Source organism: Sminthopsis crassicaudata, chromosome 3, assembly GCF_048593235.1.
Source record: "Sminthopsis crassicaudata isolate SCR6 chromosome 3, ASM4859323v1, whole genome shotgun sequence".
In the NCBI taxonomy this organism is placed as follows: domain Eukaryota; kingdom Metazoa; phylum Chordata; class Mammalia; order Dasyuromorphia; family Dasyuridae; genus Sminthopsis; species Sminthopsis crassicaudata.
In genome coordinates this window covers 27,620,390-27,639,883 of record NC_133619.1, presented here as the reverse complement: position 1 = coordinate 27,639,883, position 19,494 = coordinate 27,620,390, and the positions used below count along the sequence as shown (strand labels likewise).

General features: G+C 37.0%; 1 protein-coding gene across 2 annotated transcripts in view; it reads right to left on the bottom strand.

Moving 5' to 3' along the window:
* SEC62 (SEC62 homolog, preprotein translocation factor) overlaps positions 1-18,791 on the bottom strand; it is a 36,790-nt gene extending 17,999 nt beyond the window's left edge. The window contains exons 1-3 of one of the 2 annotated variants that reach the window (XM_074298167.1): positions 18,674-18,791; positions 4,715-4,823; positions 3,497-3,602 (exon numbers count right to left, since the gene is read on the bottom strand). In XM_074298167.1, the coding sequence (XP_074154268.1) occupies positions 3,497-3,602; positions 4,715-4,823; positions 18,674-18,709 (251 nt within the window). In that variant the 5' untranslated portion in view covers positions 18,710-18,791. Of the gene's footprint in view, positions 1-3,496; positions 3,603-4,714; positions 4,824-18,055; positions 18,283-18,673 lie in introns of those variants that run through there. The other variant, XM_074298166.1, reaches the window with a different exon arrangement.
* Positions 18,792-19,494: the final 703 nt, after the last annotated feature.

Here is a 19,494-nt window from a genome sequence, read left to right as displayed (position 1 = left end):
GAAGAAGAATGGTACTGGCTCTGAGGACAGAGGTAATAGTGATTTATTACCAAGAAGGCAAAATGAAGCCTCATTTTACTTCTGTATCCTCTGTCAGAAAGGGAGGTCTTTAGAATGGGGAGGACAGAAGAAGGATGGCTTACAGGAAACCATATCCCAGGACAAGCAGGGACAAATTAAAGAGAGCACCTAGCAGGCTCTGATGAATTCAAATCATTCAGCTGAGCTAAACTGGAGAACAGGATTACTGAGCCAACGTAAGAGATATTCATACACTGTGGGTAACAGAAGAAGTGCCACAGACTACAAAAGGCAGATTCTCTTACAATTTTAAGAAAAGGAAGGAGGATACAGTATGAAAATTTAGGTCGATTAGTTTAACTTTGATTCCTGGTGAAATTCAATGATGTCTTATCAAAGAGTGGTCGATGGTCATCTAGCAAAGGAAGCAGTGATCAAAGTCACTGGGACTTATCAAGAAAGACGCACAAAATTAACCTTATTTTCTTTTTAGATGTGCTCTTCTGACATATAAGGGGAACTACTCTAGTTGAATGGATGTACTCAAAGGTCTGGTCATTCACACTTCCCTTCTAGTAGAGTCCCCAAGGGGCCTGTGCTTAGTCTCGTGACAAGGAATACTTTTATCAATGACTAAATAAATAAAGCAAGAGGTGGCACACTTATCAAATTCACAGACAAAACATTACACAAGAATATGATAGGGTAAAGGATCAAGCCAAATTTAATAAGATGATACATATTTGAAGTAAGCAAAAATTTTTACATGTGCTCAAGAAATTGACTTCATATGTAAATGACTTTGGAGGCATGGCTGACAGAAGTTCTCATGAAAAAGATCTAGAGTTTTCATAGACTGTATTTCAGTAAGAATTATGAGTATATGATGTGGCTGCCAAAAAAGCTAAGGAGAGTTGACAAATAGGACTAGGATTATGAAAATTGTACCAGCTTGTGTCCCATATCTGTAGAATTGCAATCAGTTCTGGGCACTGCATGTTAGTAAAGGCACAAATTAAACTGGAGAGTTTCCAGAAAGTTGACCAGAAGGGTGAAAAGACTTGAGATGTGCCACATGTTGTTCAAAGAAACAGAATGTGCAACTTAAGAGAAAACTTAAGAAAATACAATTGCTATTTTCAAGATACCAAGGGCTGACATGAAAGACAATTTCTTTGACTTGAACCTGGCAGAACCAGGAGAAATGTGTAGAAGTTCCAGAGAGATAAGTATCAAGTGAATAAAAAAAGACAAATTAGAGCTATCCAAAACCATCCAAAAGTAAGGCCGCCTTTGTAATCGATGGGTCCCCCCTTATTAGAGATCTGGTGAAACAAAGAGAATATACCAATCTGAATCACTGTTAGATTTATTGATTTTTTTTCCTGCACACTTACTTAGAAATCATTCTGCTACAATAATCCCTTCCATATTTTGTGACTTAACTCAGCGCAATTTTGATATATCACAAGTCGACATAAGAAATTAAATGGGAATTTGGGGGGAGTTTTGCGGAAGTCACTGACAATGTGTAAAGGAGAGCAGATGACAAAGAAAAAGTTTAGAAACACAGATATGTATAAAGTATGTGTATAGTATTGTATAATATCAATCCAAATTTTACAATGAGACTATAAACACTCCATAAAAGAAAAAGTTCAGACTTTTTTTTAGGTACAAAGAGAAGGTCAAAATATTTTAAGCAGATTTACTAGATTGTGAGGGTACCCACTGCAATGTGAAAATAGATAACTCTAGTATCAGATAGAAACTAGCTTAATCTAAGTACTGAATAATGCAAATGTGAAAAAGCTAAGTCAATGTGAAATTGCTAAAGGCTTTTCATTGTACCATCTCTTTAAACTCCATTGAATACATTTGGCAAAACATACCTACTCACAAAACACTCAATTTATAATTACCAATGACATTACTATGTTTAAGTGTTGTAGTGAAGGATGTAAAAGTGAACTATAGATTCTGATAGGCAGAACTCCTAATGGCTAATTGTTTAATCTATTTGTTCTCTTATTCTTTGTCAGTAAGAGATTTAAGCAGGATCAGTAAGAATTTAAACAGATTTGGTGCAAGTTTTATTACAAACTTGTTTTGTGCACAATAGAAAAGCTTTCTTTTAAGGCAGAAACAACTTAAAATTTCTTTTGTGGAGGAAGAATGGGGAAATATCACAATCTGATGCATGCCAAAGAATACAACAGGAAAAATCATAAGAGAATACTTTCTTTGCTTTCCTAGAGATGACTAGATAAATGGTAGTACAAATCTGACCATGTTAGCCCTGATCCTGCTCAAAAATCTTCAACAACTCCCAATGGCCCAGGGCTAAGTTACAAAACCCTGGCATAGTCTAATCAGGCTTGCAGCCTAGCTTCAGCCAACCTTCTGGTTAGACCTGTCTGTCTCTCACCTTTACACCTTTAGGCGGCCAGAACTTATCTATTGACTCCTGTTTCTATGTCTTTACACATGTGCACTCCCACCTTCCCCCAGCCTAGAATACATTTTGTCCATCCATTTTAAGAGTCCATGGCACAAAAATGGCTTACACTAGTTTTTTGAAGCGCTTTCTAGACTCAAATGATGATTTATCTACTTACTTGTTTACATTCTACATTTCCTCAATAGAATGCAAGGTCCTTGAGGAGGACTTTTTATTTTCCTTTTACTCAAGAGTTTGATCCTTACAGCCAACAAGCAAAAGCTACTTGGCTGAAAGAATTCTAGTTGTGATTAAAAACTTAAAAAAAAAAAAAAAAAAAGAACCCAAGAGGTTATTAGTTAAAGAACATATGCTTTTTGAGAGTTTCGATCTCAGGACCACAGTTGATAGCTGGCTTTAGGAACAGGTGTAATGCCAGAGAAACTGAGCAAGATAGCGATTAGAGAACAATTTAATAATTTATTTAATGGAGAAATTTACTTGGACCAAATGGATCCATGGTTTGGTTCAGGGGCTGAATGAGACAATAGTCTCCAAGAATTCAGCCATGAATGTCTGATACAAGATTCTTTTATAGGGTAACATTAAGAGGGAATAAGTATAGCCTAAGGTCTAAGATATAAGACCTTTATCCTAACATTAAGAGGGAATGGTTATAACTAAATAGGACAATTTAGGGAAACTTAGTCAGGACATTAAAAGAGAACTGTGGCATAACATTCTACACTCTCTCTTCTAACTATTTAGTTCTGGGGTTTTTAGGTAGTTGGCCAATGAAAGAACATTATCATGGTCAACTATTGAAGTCTCATTTGGTTGCTCTGAATAACACTAACTTTACATTTAATCTCTTAAAAATGTAACAAAAAAAAAAATGTAACAAAATCAGTAGCTCTCTTCTTTTTGTTATTGCTTAAATTTTTTAAGCAATACATATTTTTATTGTGAAAATGTGTAAGCCAACAAAGACACACTCAAAATCACTATTTCTTGTAACAAAGAAGCCAATGATACCTGTTACAGTAGTCAACGACAGACTCTCGGGTTGTAAACAAAGCTTCCTCTCCTTTCTTGGCCTTTGCCCATTTGGAATCCAAGAGGCAATCAACTGCTTTTGAAGCTAAAGGGGGGGAAGGAAGGGGAAAGGTGATTATTATTGTTTTTAATGAATATTTATGAGAAAACCAAACACTATAAAATGAGAATCCACGATACTTATCAAACTCAAATTTTATTAAGCAAATTCCTGCAGTCATATAATCAATGTGTGAACCCCAAGATAACTTGTGAGGTTTCTGCCACCGAAATTTGTATTGCTAGGTACTAATAAGTAAATCTATAGCAAGATAATTTAACTTTATTGCTTCTATTATCTGATTTGATTTTTTACAATACCCCTTTGAGATAAATATTACTGAGAAAGTTAAAGGTTAGACAGCTTAGTGACTTTTTTACAGTCACATGTCTTTGACATGTCAGGGCCAAGAATGAAAACCAGATAACAGTCTGATTCCAATTCAGTGTTCTACATTTGATTGTAGCTTGGGTAACTAAATCTAAGAAGGGGAGGTATGGATTGGGAAGGGGGTGGGGGAAGGAAAACTGTTATACAAACAAATTTGCTAAAGGATCTACCAAAGGATGACTGAATAGTATGGAATCAATAACATCAGACTTTGTAAAGCAACCCAATATTGCTGAGAGAAAAAAATGAAATGAGAGAGAAAACAAACTGGCATACCCATCACTCCTGAGCTTTACATTAATGAAATAAAACATAACAGTTTATGGAATAGGAAAGAAATACAACTTAAAGAAAGAATTCCTTTTTTCTAGACCAATAAGAAGTTTCTTGTTTTTAAAAGTTAAGAAACAAAACACACAAAATGCAGTTTACACTACATTGCTCTGTGTATCACAATCCCTGGATCCTATTCAAGGGGAAACACAATAGAGCTGAGATGGCCTTATAATAAGATCATTTCAGTAGTTTAAGTATTAAGCTGCTATAATGGACTTCAGAAAGCCTATTATAAATCTCCTCTTGAGAAAAACTTGAGAGCAATTCTGTGTATTTAAGATACAAACATAAAATTAGCTAATGAAAGCTAAGAAAGTTCAAAATTTGTTCATGTAAAAGAAAGCACTTTAAATAAAAACACCTTAGAAACAGTAAAACTTAAATATCTTTAAAAGATATGAACTGATATGACTTTTTTGTTGAATTCCTACCAATAAAATAATCAACCCGGTGACCCATCATATTTGTGGATTTTGTGGGACAGTTGAAGCGGAGATATTTGGCCACTGCCTTTTCTTCTTTGGATGGTTCACCAACTTCCTGAAAAATGAAAATTTTATTTTAATGTTAACTTTCACAAAAGAAATTATACAACAATAAATTATATTCACAAAAGTTAATCAGGTATCTCTAAGCAATGTGATAAAGTAATGAAAAGTTAAATCAGGCCTTGGTTTAGTATTGAGTATTGACAGGAGTTCAAGAGTACATATCCAGGTAAATTCTTTAGAAACCACACCATCAATTCCTTTTGAACCTTTAAAATTTCATTATGATATGAAACTCTTTTAGGAACTAATCTATATGCTAAAAATCTAAAGTCAAATCTTGAATATTCATGCTTACACAAATTTAATTTGATCATTTACAATTTAAATGGGCATGACACTATGAACAGCTGATTTGGAAGGTGTGAAATGATCTAAATAGTCCATCCTTTTCCTTCTATCTCAATTTTCCTCCCCAAAATATCTGTCAATAAAAACAAAGCAACACAAGCAAAAAAAAAAAAAAAAAAAAAAAAAAAAAAAAAAAAAAAAAAGAAGAACCACATGAAGTGATATGAAAGATGTTGCTAATTTTTCTTGGCTTCTCATCATTCAATAATGTATTTTGAGATTCTAACACTTTTTCTGCCACCTTATTTCTCATTTCACTTTATCACCCACTTAACTCTTTGATTTTTTTTGTAAACTTGGTTTTTCACCTCTCAAAGGGCACTTCTTATTTGCAAAATCCCACAGGCTTTTCTTAGTATTCGTCCTATATGATATTTCTGCAACATTTGATATTGGTGACCAGTCTCCCTTCCTGAATATGGGTCTTCTGGTGACTCTTCTAATTCACTGCTTTCTCTTGGTTATCCTCCCCCCTAGGTGATTGTTAGTATATTGTATCAACCTCATCCCCAGGATGAGTTTCTCAAAAGTTTGTCCTATTTTCTTTCATCTCTTTAAACCTCCAGTATTCTGATCCAGTGCCAAGGGGATAACTAGATCATCCATAGAAATGCTGAGGGAAACCCTACTGTAAACCTTAAAGTGAAACAGCAAACTAGGATTAACTATAGTCCAATAGCTCTGTTTCTCTACCTAAACACAAAATCTCTCAATGAGCCTAACATTGCATTAGGACCCTTGAATCAGACTGACTTTTAATGTATGACCAACAACACCTCCAACCCAGGCCTTTGTGGCTGATTATTTAGGTTTTTGAAGTCTAAGGATGAGTCTATTTTCCCTACCAGATTTTTATCTTTGTGAAAGGAAATTGGGTCATCTTTTATCTCAATTCTTACCCAATCTTCAGTTATTGAATGGGTGTGGCCTCAGACAAATTGAAATCTGGAACAGAACTTAAGCTTCAGAAAGGTCAAGTTCACCCCCTACATTCTGGGCCATAACAGGGATCTTGACCTTTGTCTTGCCATGAGACTTCAATGACGCTAGCTAGAGAGGCTGACCTAGTGTAGCTCTGCCCCAATTTACATATAACTTAAGATATGCTCCTCCTGATGGCATTGGTGCTTTGTAAGAATGAAGAATAACTTCACTGATGGATATTGAAATTTCAATCTTCTCTGTCTTTCCTATATCTTTTTCCAAAGTACTGACTGCTTTCTTCATCTTATTTCTGATATTGATTTTTTCAACCCAGATATATAGTCTTTTACATTTACCCTCATTATATTTCACACAAGATTTGACCCACAATTCTAGCCTTTCAATGTTTTTTTTTTTTTTTTGATCTTGCCAGTCAATACATTTATTTTGTCTCTTTTGTGAAATGGATAAACATTTTATCCAAACCTTTATCCAAGTAATAGATTTTTAAAATAGTTACAAAGCATGTCAGTTAATAAATATTAAAGACTTACTTACTATGTGTCAGGTACCATACTGAGTGCTAAGGATACAAAAACAAAAAGTCTCTGCTCTCATTCAATCTAATGGGGGAAATAACATACAAACAACGAGGCCCAGATTCCTGATTCATTAGATAATCCCTTTTAGGATGCTGAAAGATCTTTTAATGACTGCTCTTTGGATAAAATAGGTGTCTCTAAGTTCTTTTCTGGAGTCTCTTCTTTCTTTCTCTCATCAATTCTCATGGATTTAATTGCCAAAATTACGCTGATGATTGTCAAATATACCTATATCCAATCCCAACTCTCTATTGGCTTCCTTCCAATCTCACTTCTCCAACTCAACATGTCCAAAACAGAACTTATTATCTTTGCCCCAAACTCTCCTTTCTACCTTTCCTATTACCATCTTCCCAGTTTTTCAGGATTACAACTTCAAGACCTCATTCCTAGATTAGTGTATTAGCCTGCTGGTAGTTCTGCCTGCCTCAGGTTTCTTCCCACTTCAATCCATCCTTCGATTTGGCTGGATGAGCAACAGTATCTCAGCTCTAAACATCTCTTTAGTCGCTAACTCTTCTGGATTCAGTGTCTCCATCAGCAAAAAATACTGACAGAAAACTTGACTGGAGACAAGGCAGGGTAAATGAAAGATATCGTCTGGCAAAAGGACAGCATGTAAATAAATATATACAAAGCTGATTATAACCTGGTAAACAGGAAATAATTAACAGAGGAAAGGTACAGGTAAGGGAATAGCTACAAGTAAAAAGACTCCAACTTAAAAGGGATCAAATAAAGGAGGGGTTAAAAAGAAAGGAAAAATAAACGTGCAGGATTACAGGCTAGGTGAGAAGAGACCAGAGAAAAGAGCAAGAGGCTGCTTTTCAATAGACCTGAAGGCAAATTTGGCCTTAATAGGCGTAGGACCTTGGATAAGTCACTTAATGCTTTTGCCTCAGTTTTCTCAACTGTACAATGGAAAAAAAAAATAACAGAACCCAATACTGCAGGATTGTAGTGAAGAGCAAATGAAATGATCCTCATAAAGGACTTAGCACAATTGACACATAGGAGGCAGGATCTAAATGTTTATTCCATTCCCTCCCCTTCCTCCCCTCTCCTCAGAGATCACAAGGGTTAAGAGAGGGCAGGAGGCAGAGAAAAATGCAGCTAATCAAAATCCTAAACATGAATAGGATGAATTGACTCCTAACAGAAGAGGACAGAATCCTCTTAGATTAGAAAGCAAACTGAAAAAATACTTTATTTTCAAGAAACACACTTGAAACAAAGATTCACAAAGACTTAAAATGAGAAGCTAGAATAAAATTTATTGTCATCTATCAAATGACCCCAAATAAAATGGATACAGAAATCACATTAGATAAAATTCAAATAAAAGAAAAATTTGTTAAAGAGATAGAAAGGAAAACTATATCATGCTTAAATGCATCACAGAGAACAAATAACACTTTTGTGCACATTGAACAGCATGATATCTTAATACTTAGAGGAAAAGCAGAGGGGGAAAGGGAAAAATAGCAAAAAGCTATATTAACTGGGGGACCTCAATGTACCCCTTTCAAATCTAGGAAAATCTGTCAAAAAATTAAACCAGAAAGAAGTGAAGGGCTTGAACAGAACTTAAAACAAACAAAAACAAACCCTTAAGACATGATAGATCTCTATCAAGAGTTTACCTATTTCTCAACTATGTATGATACCTTTACAAATGTGACCATGTATCAAAATATAGAAACCTTTTTAAAAATATGCAGAAAGATAAAATGTGTAATTTACTGATCACATAATACAATAAACATTATATTCAAAAAAGGATCTTCAAAAAATCAAAACTTAATTACAGACTAATCACATTTTAAAGAAATTGGTTGCTCAAAGAACAAAATCACAGAAACAATAGAAAATGTCATCAAAGGAACTTACAAAAACAAGGCAAATCAAAATCTGAGGGATAAATTTAAAGCAATCTTTGGGGGGAAGTTATTAAAGTTTTCATCAACAAAAGCGAGAAAACAATAAATCAATGAATTTGACATGTAACTAAGACAACTAAAAAAACATCAAATCAAAAATCTATAATTAAACATCAAAGTGGAAGTTCAGAAAGTCAAAAGAGATCAATAAAACTGAAAGAAAGAAAGAATAAAAAAAGACTGAAAAAGAAAGAACTGATAAAACTAGGAGTTGATCTTTTCAGGGTGGGAGGGTGACATGGAGTGATGGACTAATCTGATTTTAAACAAGAGAAAAGCAAAATTGTTAAAACCAAAAAATGAAAAAAATTCATTACATTTGAAGAATTATTTGAATAAATTACCATAAACTATTTTGCCCAATTATATATAACCCACTCCCCAAAACCAAATAACTGGCCCCCAAAAACCTGGTTAACTAGAGAAAATTAATATTTACAAAAATATAAAATATCCAAAAAAAAAAAATTGAACACGCCCATAAATGAATTCTCAAAGGAAAATGTTTCTAGATCAGACAAATGAATTCTTCCAAACATTAAGAGAACAATTCTAATATTATGTAAACTGAAAAAATAGGAAAAGAAAGAACTTTCACCATCTCTATAATATAAACATAGCATTGATACCAGGCAAAGACAGAGATAGAAGATTATAAACTAATGACATTTTTTTTTTTTAAGTAGTACACGATACTGAAGGAAGTTGAATGCAAATTGAAGCATACTCCTTACTTTTTTCCAGGGGCAAGGGGTGGGAAGAGTTTCTTTTCTTTCACATATCTAATTTAGAAATATTTTTCATGAGTATACAAAAATGTGTAACTTATACCAACTTGCTTGCCTTCTTAATGAAGGGTATAGGGAGGAAAATAGGGAGAGAATGTGAAAATTTATTAAAATGAATGTTAAAATTTCTACCTGTAATTGTAAAATAATAAAATATTCAAGAAACTGAAATAAAACTCTACATGACTTTATCAAGAGAAATCTAAAAGAGCTTTTTACAAAATCTAATGTTTAAAAGAAAAAAATTGAAGAAAACATCGTAACACTTTTCCTTAATATAATAATATACCAAAACCCAAGTACAAGCATTATATATAATGTAGAAAAGTTAAAGGCCTTTCTAATAAGATCAGGAATAAAGCAAGAATACCCATTTTCAATACTGCTATAAGATATATTCTTCCAATTATGAATCGTGAGGGCAAATTTCAGTGATACTGATATCTACAAGGTCAAATTAGCCTCCCTGAATGAGATTATCCATTCTTTTAGCATTTTATTTACAGACATTTGAAAGGATGAGTTTAATATTATTGTCTTCTTTGAATTTCTTGGCATCTCTTTTGCTATTCTTCTTAAAATGAGCTCTCCTCAACAGCATCTCACTAGATGGAAATACAGAGGTTGTTTTCTCCCCCCCTTTCTTTTCAGTTTAAATCCCATTAGATTAGATTTGCAAGACCTCAAGCTATAACATAGACTTTCCCAAGCTGACTAGGAAAACTTCACTCCAGGCCAGGATAATTGTTCTGTTTTAAGACATGGTATGGAAATCCAAATCCCATAACACCATTTTCTTTGTGAAATCTGTTTCTCTTCTCAAATCCCTGTCTTTAATAGATTACTCTAATGGAAACATCACTTATGCCCCTAAGATCTTTATTTTCTTGCCCAAGAGTCAGTAATCTTTAGCAATGCAATGCTTTCTAGATTCTTTCTAGTAATGTAATTACTGTTTATATGAATCATCAGAAGTAGTTAATAAGAGAGATCTGGTTTTACAAGTTTTCTATGGTTCTCTGTCACACCTGAACACATGCCTCAGGAAGACAACAGAGCTCTCCCTGTCATGAGTACATCAATAAACAATTGCCTCAAACAAGGTGCCAAATTTTATGTTTTATATCCATAGGGTCTCTCCTTTCTGAGCACATAACTACCTCCCCTCTTTTAAATGATATCACTTCATCCAAACTGATTCCTCTTCCTCAGTCTCTTCCTTCCCTAATCTCTCTTTCATGCAGGTGCTAAAATTATTTGCCTAAAGCACAGATGTGCCAAAATTACTTCCTCTGCCCTAAAAACTTAGGATCTCCCTACTGTCTGCCTCAAGAATAAAATATAAGTTTAAGATTAGCATTTAATGTCCTCCATATCCTGATTCAATGTACCTTTCCATCTTGTTTCATATTTATATTAACTTTAACCCTTTTATGTATTTTGTTTTTTATACAAATTGAACTGTTCTTTAAACTTAACAGTCATGCTGGTCCACTGTCCATGCTTATAATATATAGTCCACTCTTTCCTCATTGCGCCTATTGAACTCTTTTTCTTTTTTCAAGCATCAATTCATGTGCCACTTCCTCTATGAAGAATCCACTGCTAAGGTCATTCCCCCACCCCACCCCTTCTTAAATTTTCCTCAAATAGTTTGTTTGGAACTTCTTTACACTATAGAGGGAGATCCTTCTGGAGTGTCTCTTCTCTCTGGATTTGTCACAGTATTACTCTCTTGGTTCTCTTCCTTTCTGTCTGACAGATCCTTCTCAGATTTCTCTGATGGTAGCCACTAGGCAGGAGTATCATCTAAGGCTTTGCTCTGGGTCCTTTTCTTTTTTTCTCTCTCTCTCTGTCTCTCTCTGTCTCTCTCTCTCAGTTTTCAGGGTTTCCAGCTCTAGATGCCTAAACATTCCCCTGAGTTCCACTTCCAGATGTTCAAATTGGACCTTTCCAAGTGGGAGTCCAGGAAGGCACTCCTGTCACATCTCCCCTTCCACACACAAACTTTCCTTTTTTAATACATATCAAGGACCATCCTTCCACTTACCCAACTTCATACTATCATTGTCACTCCTTGATTTCTTACTTGCATTCACCCCACATTAGTTATCAAACCATGTAATTTTACCTTCACAACATCTCTTCTATACCATACTCTTCTTTCCACACAGTTACCAGTCAGGTCCTCTCCACCAAGACTACTGTATCAGTCTTCTAATTGGTCTTTCTGCCTCAAATTTCTGGAGATTTTCTCCAGAAAGTTCATCCACATAAATTTGTTTGATTCTCTATATTTTGGTCTGGTTCCTTCTTGTAACTAAAGAAACTTAAAGATGATGAAGTACTTCTTAAAGCACTCAGGTGCCAAAGTAAATGAAGTACATAATGACAATGAGCTTTAAAAATGGTTAAGATTCAACAACCCATACCCAAGACCCCTTATCATTCAGACTCTGCCTTTCAAACATCCAAAGAAACAATTCTATCAGGTGGGCCACTAATCTACTCCTACAGCCATTTGGAATTTTCTTCTGCTTTCTTGCTACTACAAACTTCATCATTATTAGGAGATTTCCTGACGTTCACAGATTTAGAGCTGGAACAGATATTAAGAAGTCATTACTCTCCATTTTGTGGATGAGGATGCTGACTTGCTAAATGTTCTGTAAGTAGTCAAAGAAGTGGGATTTGAACTCAGGTTCTCTGACTCCAGTGTTAGCTCATTTAGGCTATTCCCTCTCCACTCTTTCTATCCTTATTTATCACTACCACCTAGGGGACAGTTCATAGTGAGGTCTGCAGTAGGGAAAGACAGGGAAAACCAGATGAAGGACTTGAGGTTGAAAAAAGACATTAGGGAAATATGTTTAGAAGAACTGCACATGTTTAACCTATGTTGGATTATTTGCTGTCTAGGGAAAGAGGAAAAAATTTGGAACATAAAGGTTTTGCAAGAGTGAATGCTGAAAACTATTTTTGCATGTATTTTGAGCTATTGCTAAAATTTTTTTTAAAAAGACATTGGGCCTGAAAAGAAACACTTAAAGAATGAGGATGTGTATGATTCCTATCTTTATATAAGGGAAAGACTGTCGTGTGGATGCAGAGAACAGAATTAACAACTATGGGTACAAGTTAAAAAGCGTCAAGCATCTATTAAATTGTACAATATGTTTAAAACAAAACAAAACAAAACAAAACAAAAACAAAAAAAAAAAAAAAAAAAAAAAAAAAAAAAAAAAGCTGAGTAGCTGAATGGAAGAAAGGAAGGCAGGAAGGGTAGCTTCGATGATTTCCCAGTCAGAAAAGCTCTATATAAGAATGCTTGCATACATACATCCACTAGAAGGCTTATCATAACCAAAGAGTCCATTGGAAAACTGTCCCTAGAAAAGTACTATATAGAGCTAAGTACTTAAGTCCATTAGACTATGAAAGGCTGGTACACAGTAAGTGCTTAACAAACATGTTTTCTTTTTCATTAGAAACATCAAGTGACCCGGTGAATGTTTTATCATATTTCTTCTGTTTTTAATCATGCAATCAAAGTCCTAATTGCCTACAGTGAGGATTACCATGATTAAAAATTACCTGTGCCTCTAGGCCACTGTGCCAGTTGCTGCCTCCACTATCAGATAATTTGGGGAGACTAGCCTGTGCCTGACATATGGTAGGCATTAACTAACTGCTCACTGACTAGGTTCTTGCCTTCACTTTGCCACTACTTGATGCATGACCAGAGCTGGTCCCCTCCTGGGCCTGTAAAGTTAAGAACTTAAGACTAGGGAATACTTTTCAGTCCCTTCCTGTTCTTCAGGGACAGGAAATATGGAGAAACTCCTCAAAACGAGCCAAGGCACCTAGCAGCTGGAAGATGAGGAAAGGGAACCTTGCCACGTAGCAGCTCTGAGCCACCATGGAGTTCCTCAGCAAGCCAAAGGAAAAAAATGACTCACCTTTTTCCCTCCTCATGCTCCAGGCAGTAAAGTTTCTGTGATTTTTGTTAGGTCTCCCCTGTTTTTTAGGAAGCTTTTTTGCCTCTTCAAAGAGCCTGTCTTCCCTGGGAGCCCCAGGAGGAGCACACATCAAAGGGGAAAGCAGAAAAGAAGCAGTTTCCAAACCAAGCTATTACTGATCCAAGAAGGTGATCTGTCTTATTCAAAACCACACTGCAAAACCTCCTTAGGAAGGAGCCCAAATTCTCTCATCAAGGAACCTGATTATCTTTCATGGATATCTAGCTGGGATAGTCTTTAGTTCTGGAGTGAAATTTAAGTCAGATTTTTTGTTAAAATGCTTTTCAAATAAAGAAAAGGGAATTTGCAAATTTAGATGTGTTAAAGATCTAACTTTACCTAAACAGACTAATATTATGAAATTTTCAATTCCCTCACTTTAGAATTAGAAAGAACTATAAAAAATTAAAATGGTGAGTCCTCCAAAGGGAAATGAAGAGGTAAGGGATGAGTATGAGATGGCTCCAAAACATCAATGAAGCACCGAATAAGAGAAGTGCAAATAAGGCTGTCAGAGAGAAGCATGGTGGACAAGGGCTTATGGCTGACCTTGTGCTAGCCATTCATGGTCTATTAAAAGATACAAAGAAGGCCTATGGGATAGACACAGATGGGAAAAGTGAAGCAGGATAAAAAGGATGGGGATCAATTATGATCTACACATCAGCAAAGGATCAAGGTAAGGAAAATCATTCTAGTCAAGGAGAGAAAATGTTCAGTTAATTAATAGATTTCAAACAAAGAGAAAATTTCTCTTGACAATCTAAAATTTTATTTCTACAAATGGCATATTAAAGTATAAAAATGTAAGAGAAAAATGACCTAACTCTACTAACTCACACCAAATCTCTTTAACAAGAACCAAGCACTCACTTTTTTCTGAAAGTCTGAGAACAAATAGTTAATAAAGTGAGTTATGAATAGCACAGTTATAATGTTAAATATGAATACATTTTTGTAGGAAGGCAGTTCAAATCTGATTAGTGCTTTAAATATTTGTGGTTTTAAACAAATCTACTGACAACATAAATTGTTATAACTGAAGCTATTCACAATACTCTAATTTGGAGTGAAAGGGCAAAGGAAACCGACCTGAAAAAAACTTAAGCTAGTGCACAGGCTGTTTCAAAAGGACAAAAGAGTTAAGAAAATTCAGTTACTGTTCTGCACCTACCACTAATTAACTTCTTATCATTCTAGGCCTTAACTTAAAAATCAGTACTTTCCCAATAAATAGTGAACAAGCTACTCCCTAAAAGAAAAAGGAGGGAAAAAAGGGAAGAAATGCAACTTATTAACAATCATAAGGAAAAAAAAGTTCCAAATTACTAATGGTAAGAGAAATGCAAAAGGACAATGACAATTGTTGGAAGAACTGTGGGAAGACAGGCTGCGGTATTTGTGAAGTGGTCTATTCTGGAAAGCAATTTGGAATTACACCTGAGTCATTAAATTGTACATTTCCTTTGACCTAGCAATAAAATTACTAGGTTTATACCCCCAAAGAGATCAAAGAGAGAGGAAGAGGATTTGTACTTGCAGAAATATTTATAGCAATATTTTTTGTTACAACAAAGAACTAGGGACGACATAAGTGCCCATCCACTGGGGAATGATTGAACAAATAATGATAAATGTAAGTAATGGAAATTACTGAAACATAAAAAAATGATGAAAGGGATGAACTAAGAGAAACGTAGAAAGATGTGTATAAATGGATGCAAAATTAAGAGAGAAGAACCATAACAATTTACAACCCAGAAAGACTTAAAACAAATACTGATGCAATGACCAATTAGGACTCCAGAAGACCAATGATGAATCATGCTTTCAATCTTTTGAAGGGAGGGTGACAGACCATAGTTACAGAATGAAGCAAACATTTTCAAACATGACAAACACAACACTAATCTGTTTTGCTTGACTCTAATGTTTTGAGGGAATGCTTTTATTGAAGGGTCACAGAGGAATGAGAAGCAATATTGATGCAAAAAAGGAAAAAGAAAGGGATATCAACAAAATATGTCAAAAACACAAAAGATAGCAGAGAAATAAAAAAGGTAATGTTGGTACTATCATATTAAAATTGACAAACTTTTATAAAACCAAATTGCACATGATAGTTTCACAGTTTAAAAGACAATCCTCTTTTTCTGTCTGTTTCTGTATATGGAAATCTTCATGTTTGTTAATGACTGTCAAGTTCATAAAGAAAAAAGATAAAATCAGAAAGACCAGCCTCTAACACATACTGGATATGTGACAAGGAAAATCATTTAATCTCACAGTGCCCAAGGCAGCTCTTTAAGACTAAAAAATTCCAAAACATTGCCAGTCTTCTAAGGGGGAATTTCCTTCTCTGGAATGTTCCACACAAATGAAATTATAGGTCCAGACCAAATAATAATAATAATGGTAACAACACCTGACATTTTTATGTGGTGCTTTTAATGTTGCAAAGTGTGTTATAAACATTGCCTTATTAGAGACTTATAATTACCCTATGAGGTAGGTAACAAAGGCATGATCACCGCTGTTTCACAGATGAGGAACTAAAAGATGCATAGGTAGAGAACTGATGTGAATTTTTCACTATTAAGAAGCTACTGAAGTATCAAAGGAGGGGGCGGGGAACGACTGAAAATCAGGCCTCTTGCTGCCTAAAGACAACTCTTTCAATGTGAAGCAGGAAAGATAAATGACAATTCCAATTTACTTAATCAAAATCTACTGATCATACACCTACCATATGCAGGGCACAGTGGTTCCAGTTCTAAAATCCTGTAACACCACATCCATTATGGTCCTGTGAGCCCATAATGTACAAAGGCAGTTATACTTCAAGATGATCTTATGAATCTGGAAAATTGAGCTAATTCTCACAGGAATGGAGCTTAGGTGAACAGGATTTTTAAGCTAAATAAACATCTTAAAAGATAATTGAGCCTAACTCCATTTTACAGATGACACTGAAACTCAACTGGAGAAAACTTTTAGGAGAGCTACCAATTTAATGTATGTCTTTTCATTTGCCAGCACGACACACACATCCATTTGTAACCACTGCTTGTCTACACATTTACTTGTGGTAAAGTGGGTACAAAGCTAAACGCCTACATCACACCTATGTTAACACTTGTTTTAAATTTAATAGTTTACTTCACTGTGTGATGTTAGATTCTTTATGCTTAAAAAAGAAAAACACTCAACTAGAGTAACAAAAAAGCACAATTTATAACCATCCTCAACCAAACTTACTTAAAAGGAAGACTTTTATATAAGTACATAATTATTAAATGGCCAGAGTTCAGAGAACCGAATAAACCCTTATAACTAAGATTCTGCAAGAATGATAATAACTTATTAGGTCAACTATTTTTAAAAGAACTGAATTAGGAAATATTAAGAGCTACTACAGAAAAATTGTAAAAACTAATTTTGCTTATTTAAGGAGCACAAGACAACAGCTCTGAACACCTATGCTAGAGTAATTTAAACACGAATTTTAAAAGTTGTGCTATCTTTCTCTTTTACCAAAACAACAAAAAGAAACCCAACAAGGCCCACAGACCATAAGTTTCTGACAAGTATCACCTTACGCCTGAGAAAAGGATAGGCAGGCATATATCCTAAAGAACACTGCCTTAAATAAAAATTTTGTGACAAAACTGAAATAGTATAAACATACTTTACCATACTATTGTAACTTTGTTAAGATTTCTACTTTCCAAATATTTAAAAAAAAATCTATGTATGTATATATCTATCTATCTCAGCCCTTCTCTCCTCTGCTCCTGCCATATGCCTAGACTACTATAAGAGAGGGCTGGATAATCTCCCTGCTTCAATTCAAATGTCAAATTCATCTTCCTTCATTCCCAACACGTATGTTTATTACAACACAAACACAAACACAGCCTTCCATACTACAGATCATTCCTCCTTTCCAACCTTCTCCCACCTTCTTCCTCTCCACCTACTCTATGACCTAGTGACACGACCTCTTTGTTCCTCACTGTGTCTCCACATTTTCACTCAGACCCTCATTAGGAAATTCTGTCCATCTCCAGACTTTTTTCAAGTCTCATTTTTTTGCAAGAAATCTTTCTCATTTTCAATGTGCAACACCTTTTTTTTTAAGTGATAAAAAAAAAAGTTTTAAAGTCAATTCCAGTTCATAATGTACATATATTATGTGCATTTCATTTTTATGAAAAGATGAGAGCTTAGGGCAATGAAACTAACAAACTTCAAGCAGAAAAAAAGACACTGAAATACTAAATTAAGTCAAGATGGAGTAAATAAGAGCAAAAAAGAAAAAATTCTGGAACGCCAATTTTCTGTGACTTCTCTCTTATCTATTTCTGGCACACATACATATGCACTCTATTAATCGGTGGTTTTAGCAGCATATATTACACACCAGTTGACATCGATGACACATAGTAATCCCCTCCAAATGAATCAGGTTACAGAACAGTACACGGACCCTGGGAGGGGAAGGCAGCTCCCGGGCAGAGCCCGAGAATAAAGGGGCCGAGGGAGGCGATGCAGAGGAAACACGTCCCGTGAAATACACACGTCGGGGATACTGACAGACCTTACGGGGAGGAACACAACACTGGTACCGAAGCGTGTTCATGGAGCCCTTCCAGGTGCATCACATTCTCTAAGCCGGGGCAGCAGTGGTCCGAGGGAGGGCCTGAGGGCACGGGCAGCTCGGGGAGGCCCTCCCGACCTAAACCTGGTCCGAGCAGGCTGGAGGCACCGAGGGGCGGGCCCCTCACGGCTGTGACCCCCGGCAGGTGGCGGCCCCGCAGGGTCTGCAGCCGGCCCGAACACAGTAGGCGCTTTTCATTGTTGTGGGGGCCACGCAACCATTGACAGGCGGCGCAGCCCGCCGAGGAGGAGGGGGCCTGCAGCCCCGCCCCCGCCCCCCACGGCGCCCCCCTCTCAGCACAGCCACACGTATCCGAAGCACGCAGGGCCGCCCGGGCCCCCCACACACATCACACCCTCGACCCCCTTAGCGCACACACACCACACGCCCCCCCCAACACACACAGAGCCGTCACCCCCCCCAACCCAAGCCGCAGCCCGCTCCGATCCTCCCACCCGCCCCGGCTCCGGGCCCCTCCCGCTCCTCATCCCCCCGAGCTCCCGATTCACCCGCGCCAGGCCGCGACCCCAGCTCCGGCCCCCGGCTCGGCCTTACTACCTGGATCCGCTTCTTGTGCCTCCTGCGCTCCGCCATGTTCGCCGCTCCTCCGGCTCCCTCTGACGTGGAGAGAGAGAGAAGCAGGGGGCGGGGCAAACCCGCAGGTCTCGCGAGAGTTCGGCTCTTCCGAGAGCCTTGTTATGTAACCCGGGGAGCCGGGAAGTGGGGGAGGGGAAAAGGAGAGGTGGAGGGAGCAGACGCCCGCAGGATGCTGGGTGGCTTCTCCGGTCTCCATCGCGGGATGTCACAGTAGAGAGCTGGCAGAAGTCTCAGAGGCCATCCAGAACAACCCCCTCCTTTTACAGAGAAGAAAACTGAGGCTCAAGGAGACAAGGGCAGGTTGTAGCCAAGCCGAAATACGAAGCCAGAGCCTCTGCCTCAAAAATCAGGTCCCTGCTCCGTGTATCCGTTATCTCATCGTTAAAAAAAATGATAGAAAGGGCGCCAGAAATGCAAAAAGGCCATCGGGGCTCCAGTGGGGAAGATGGGCTGGAACCCTAAAGTGGAAGAAGGCAACCGGTTAGGATTACATGGTGAGAACTCAGGTGGTCTGGACGATCCTCTAGCTCAGAATTCACGCCTTTGGTTCCGGCCTTTGAACTTCTGAAGAGGAGTTTACACCTGTAAGAGAGGAGCAAGTTCATTGATTGAAGTATTTCCCCAGGCCCCGCTGAGTTCTCCCTAGCTCATTCTCTGCGACAAAAGAGGCAACATTGAGCCTGGCGGGGGTCTGGCTGGGAGACTGAGATGAGACGGCCGTCTGGAAGGATAACTTAGAGGCGACCGGACCTTTACATTTTGGCGCCCAACTTGGGGCCAGG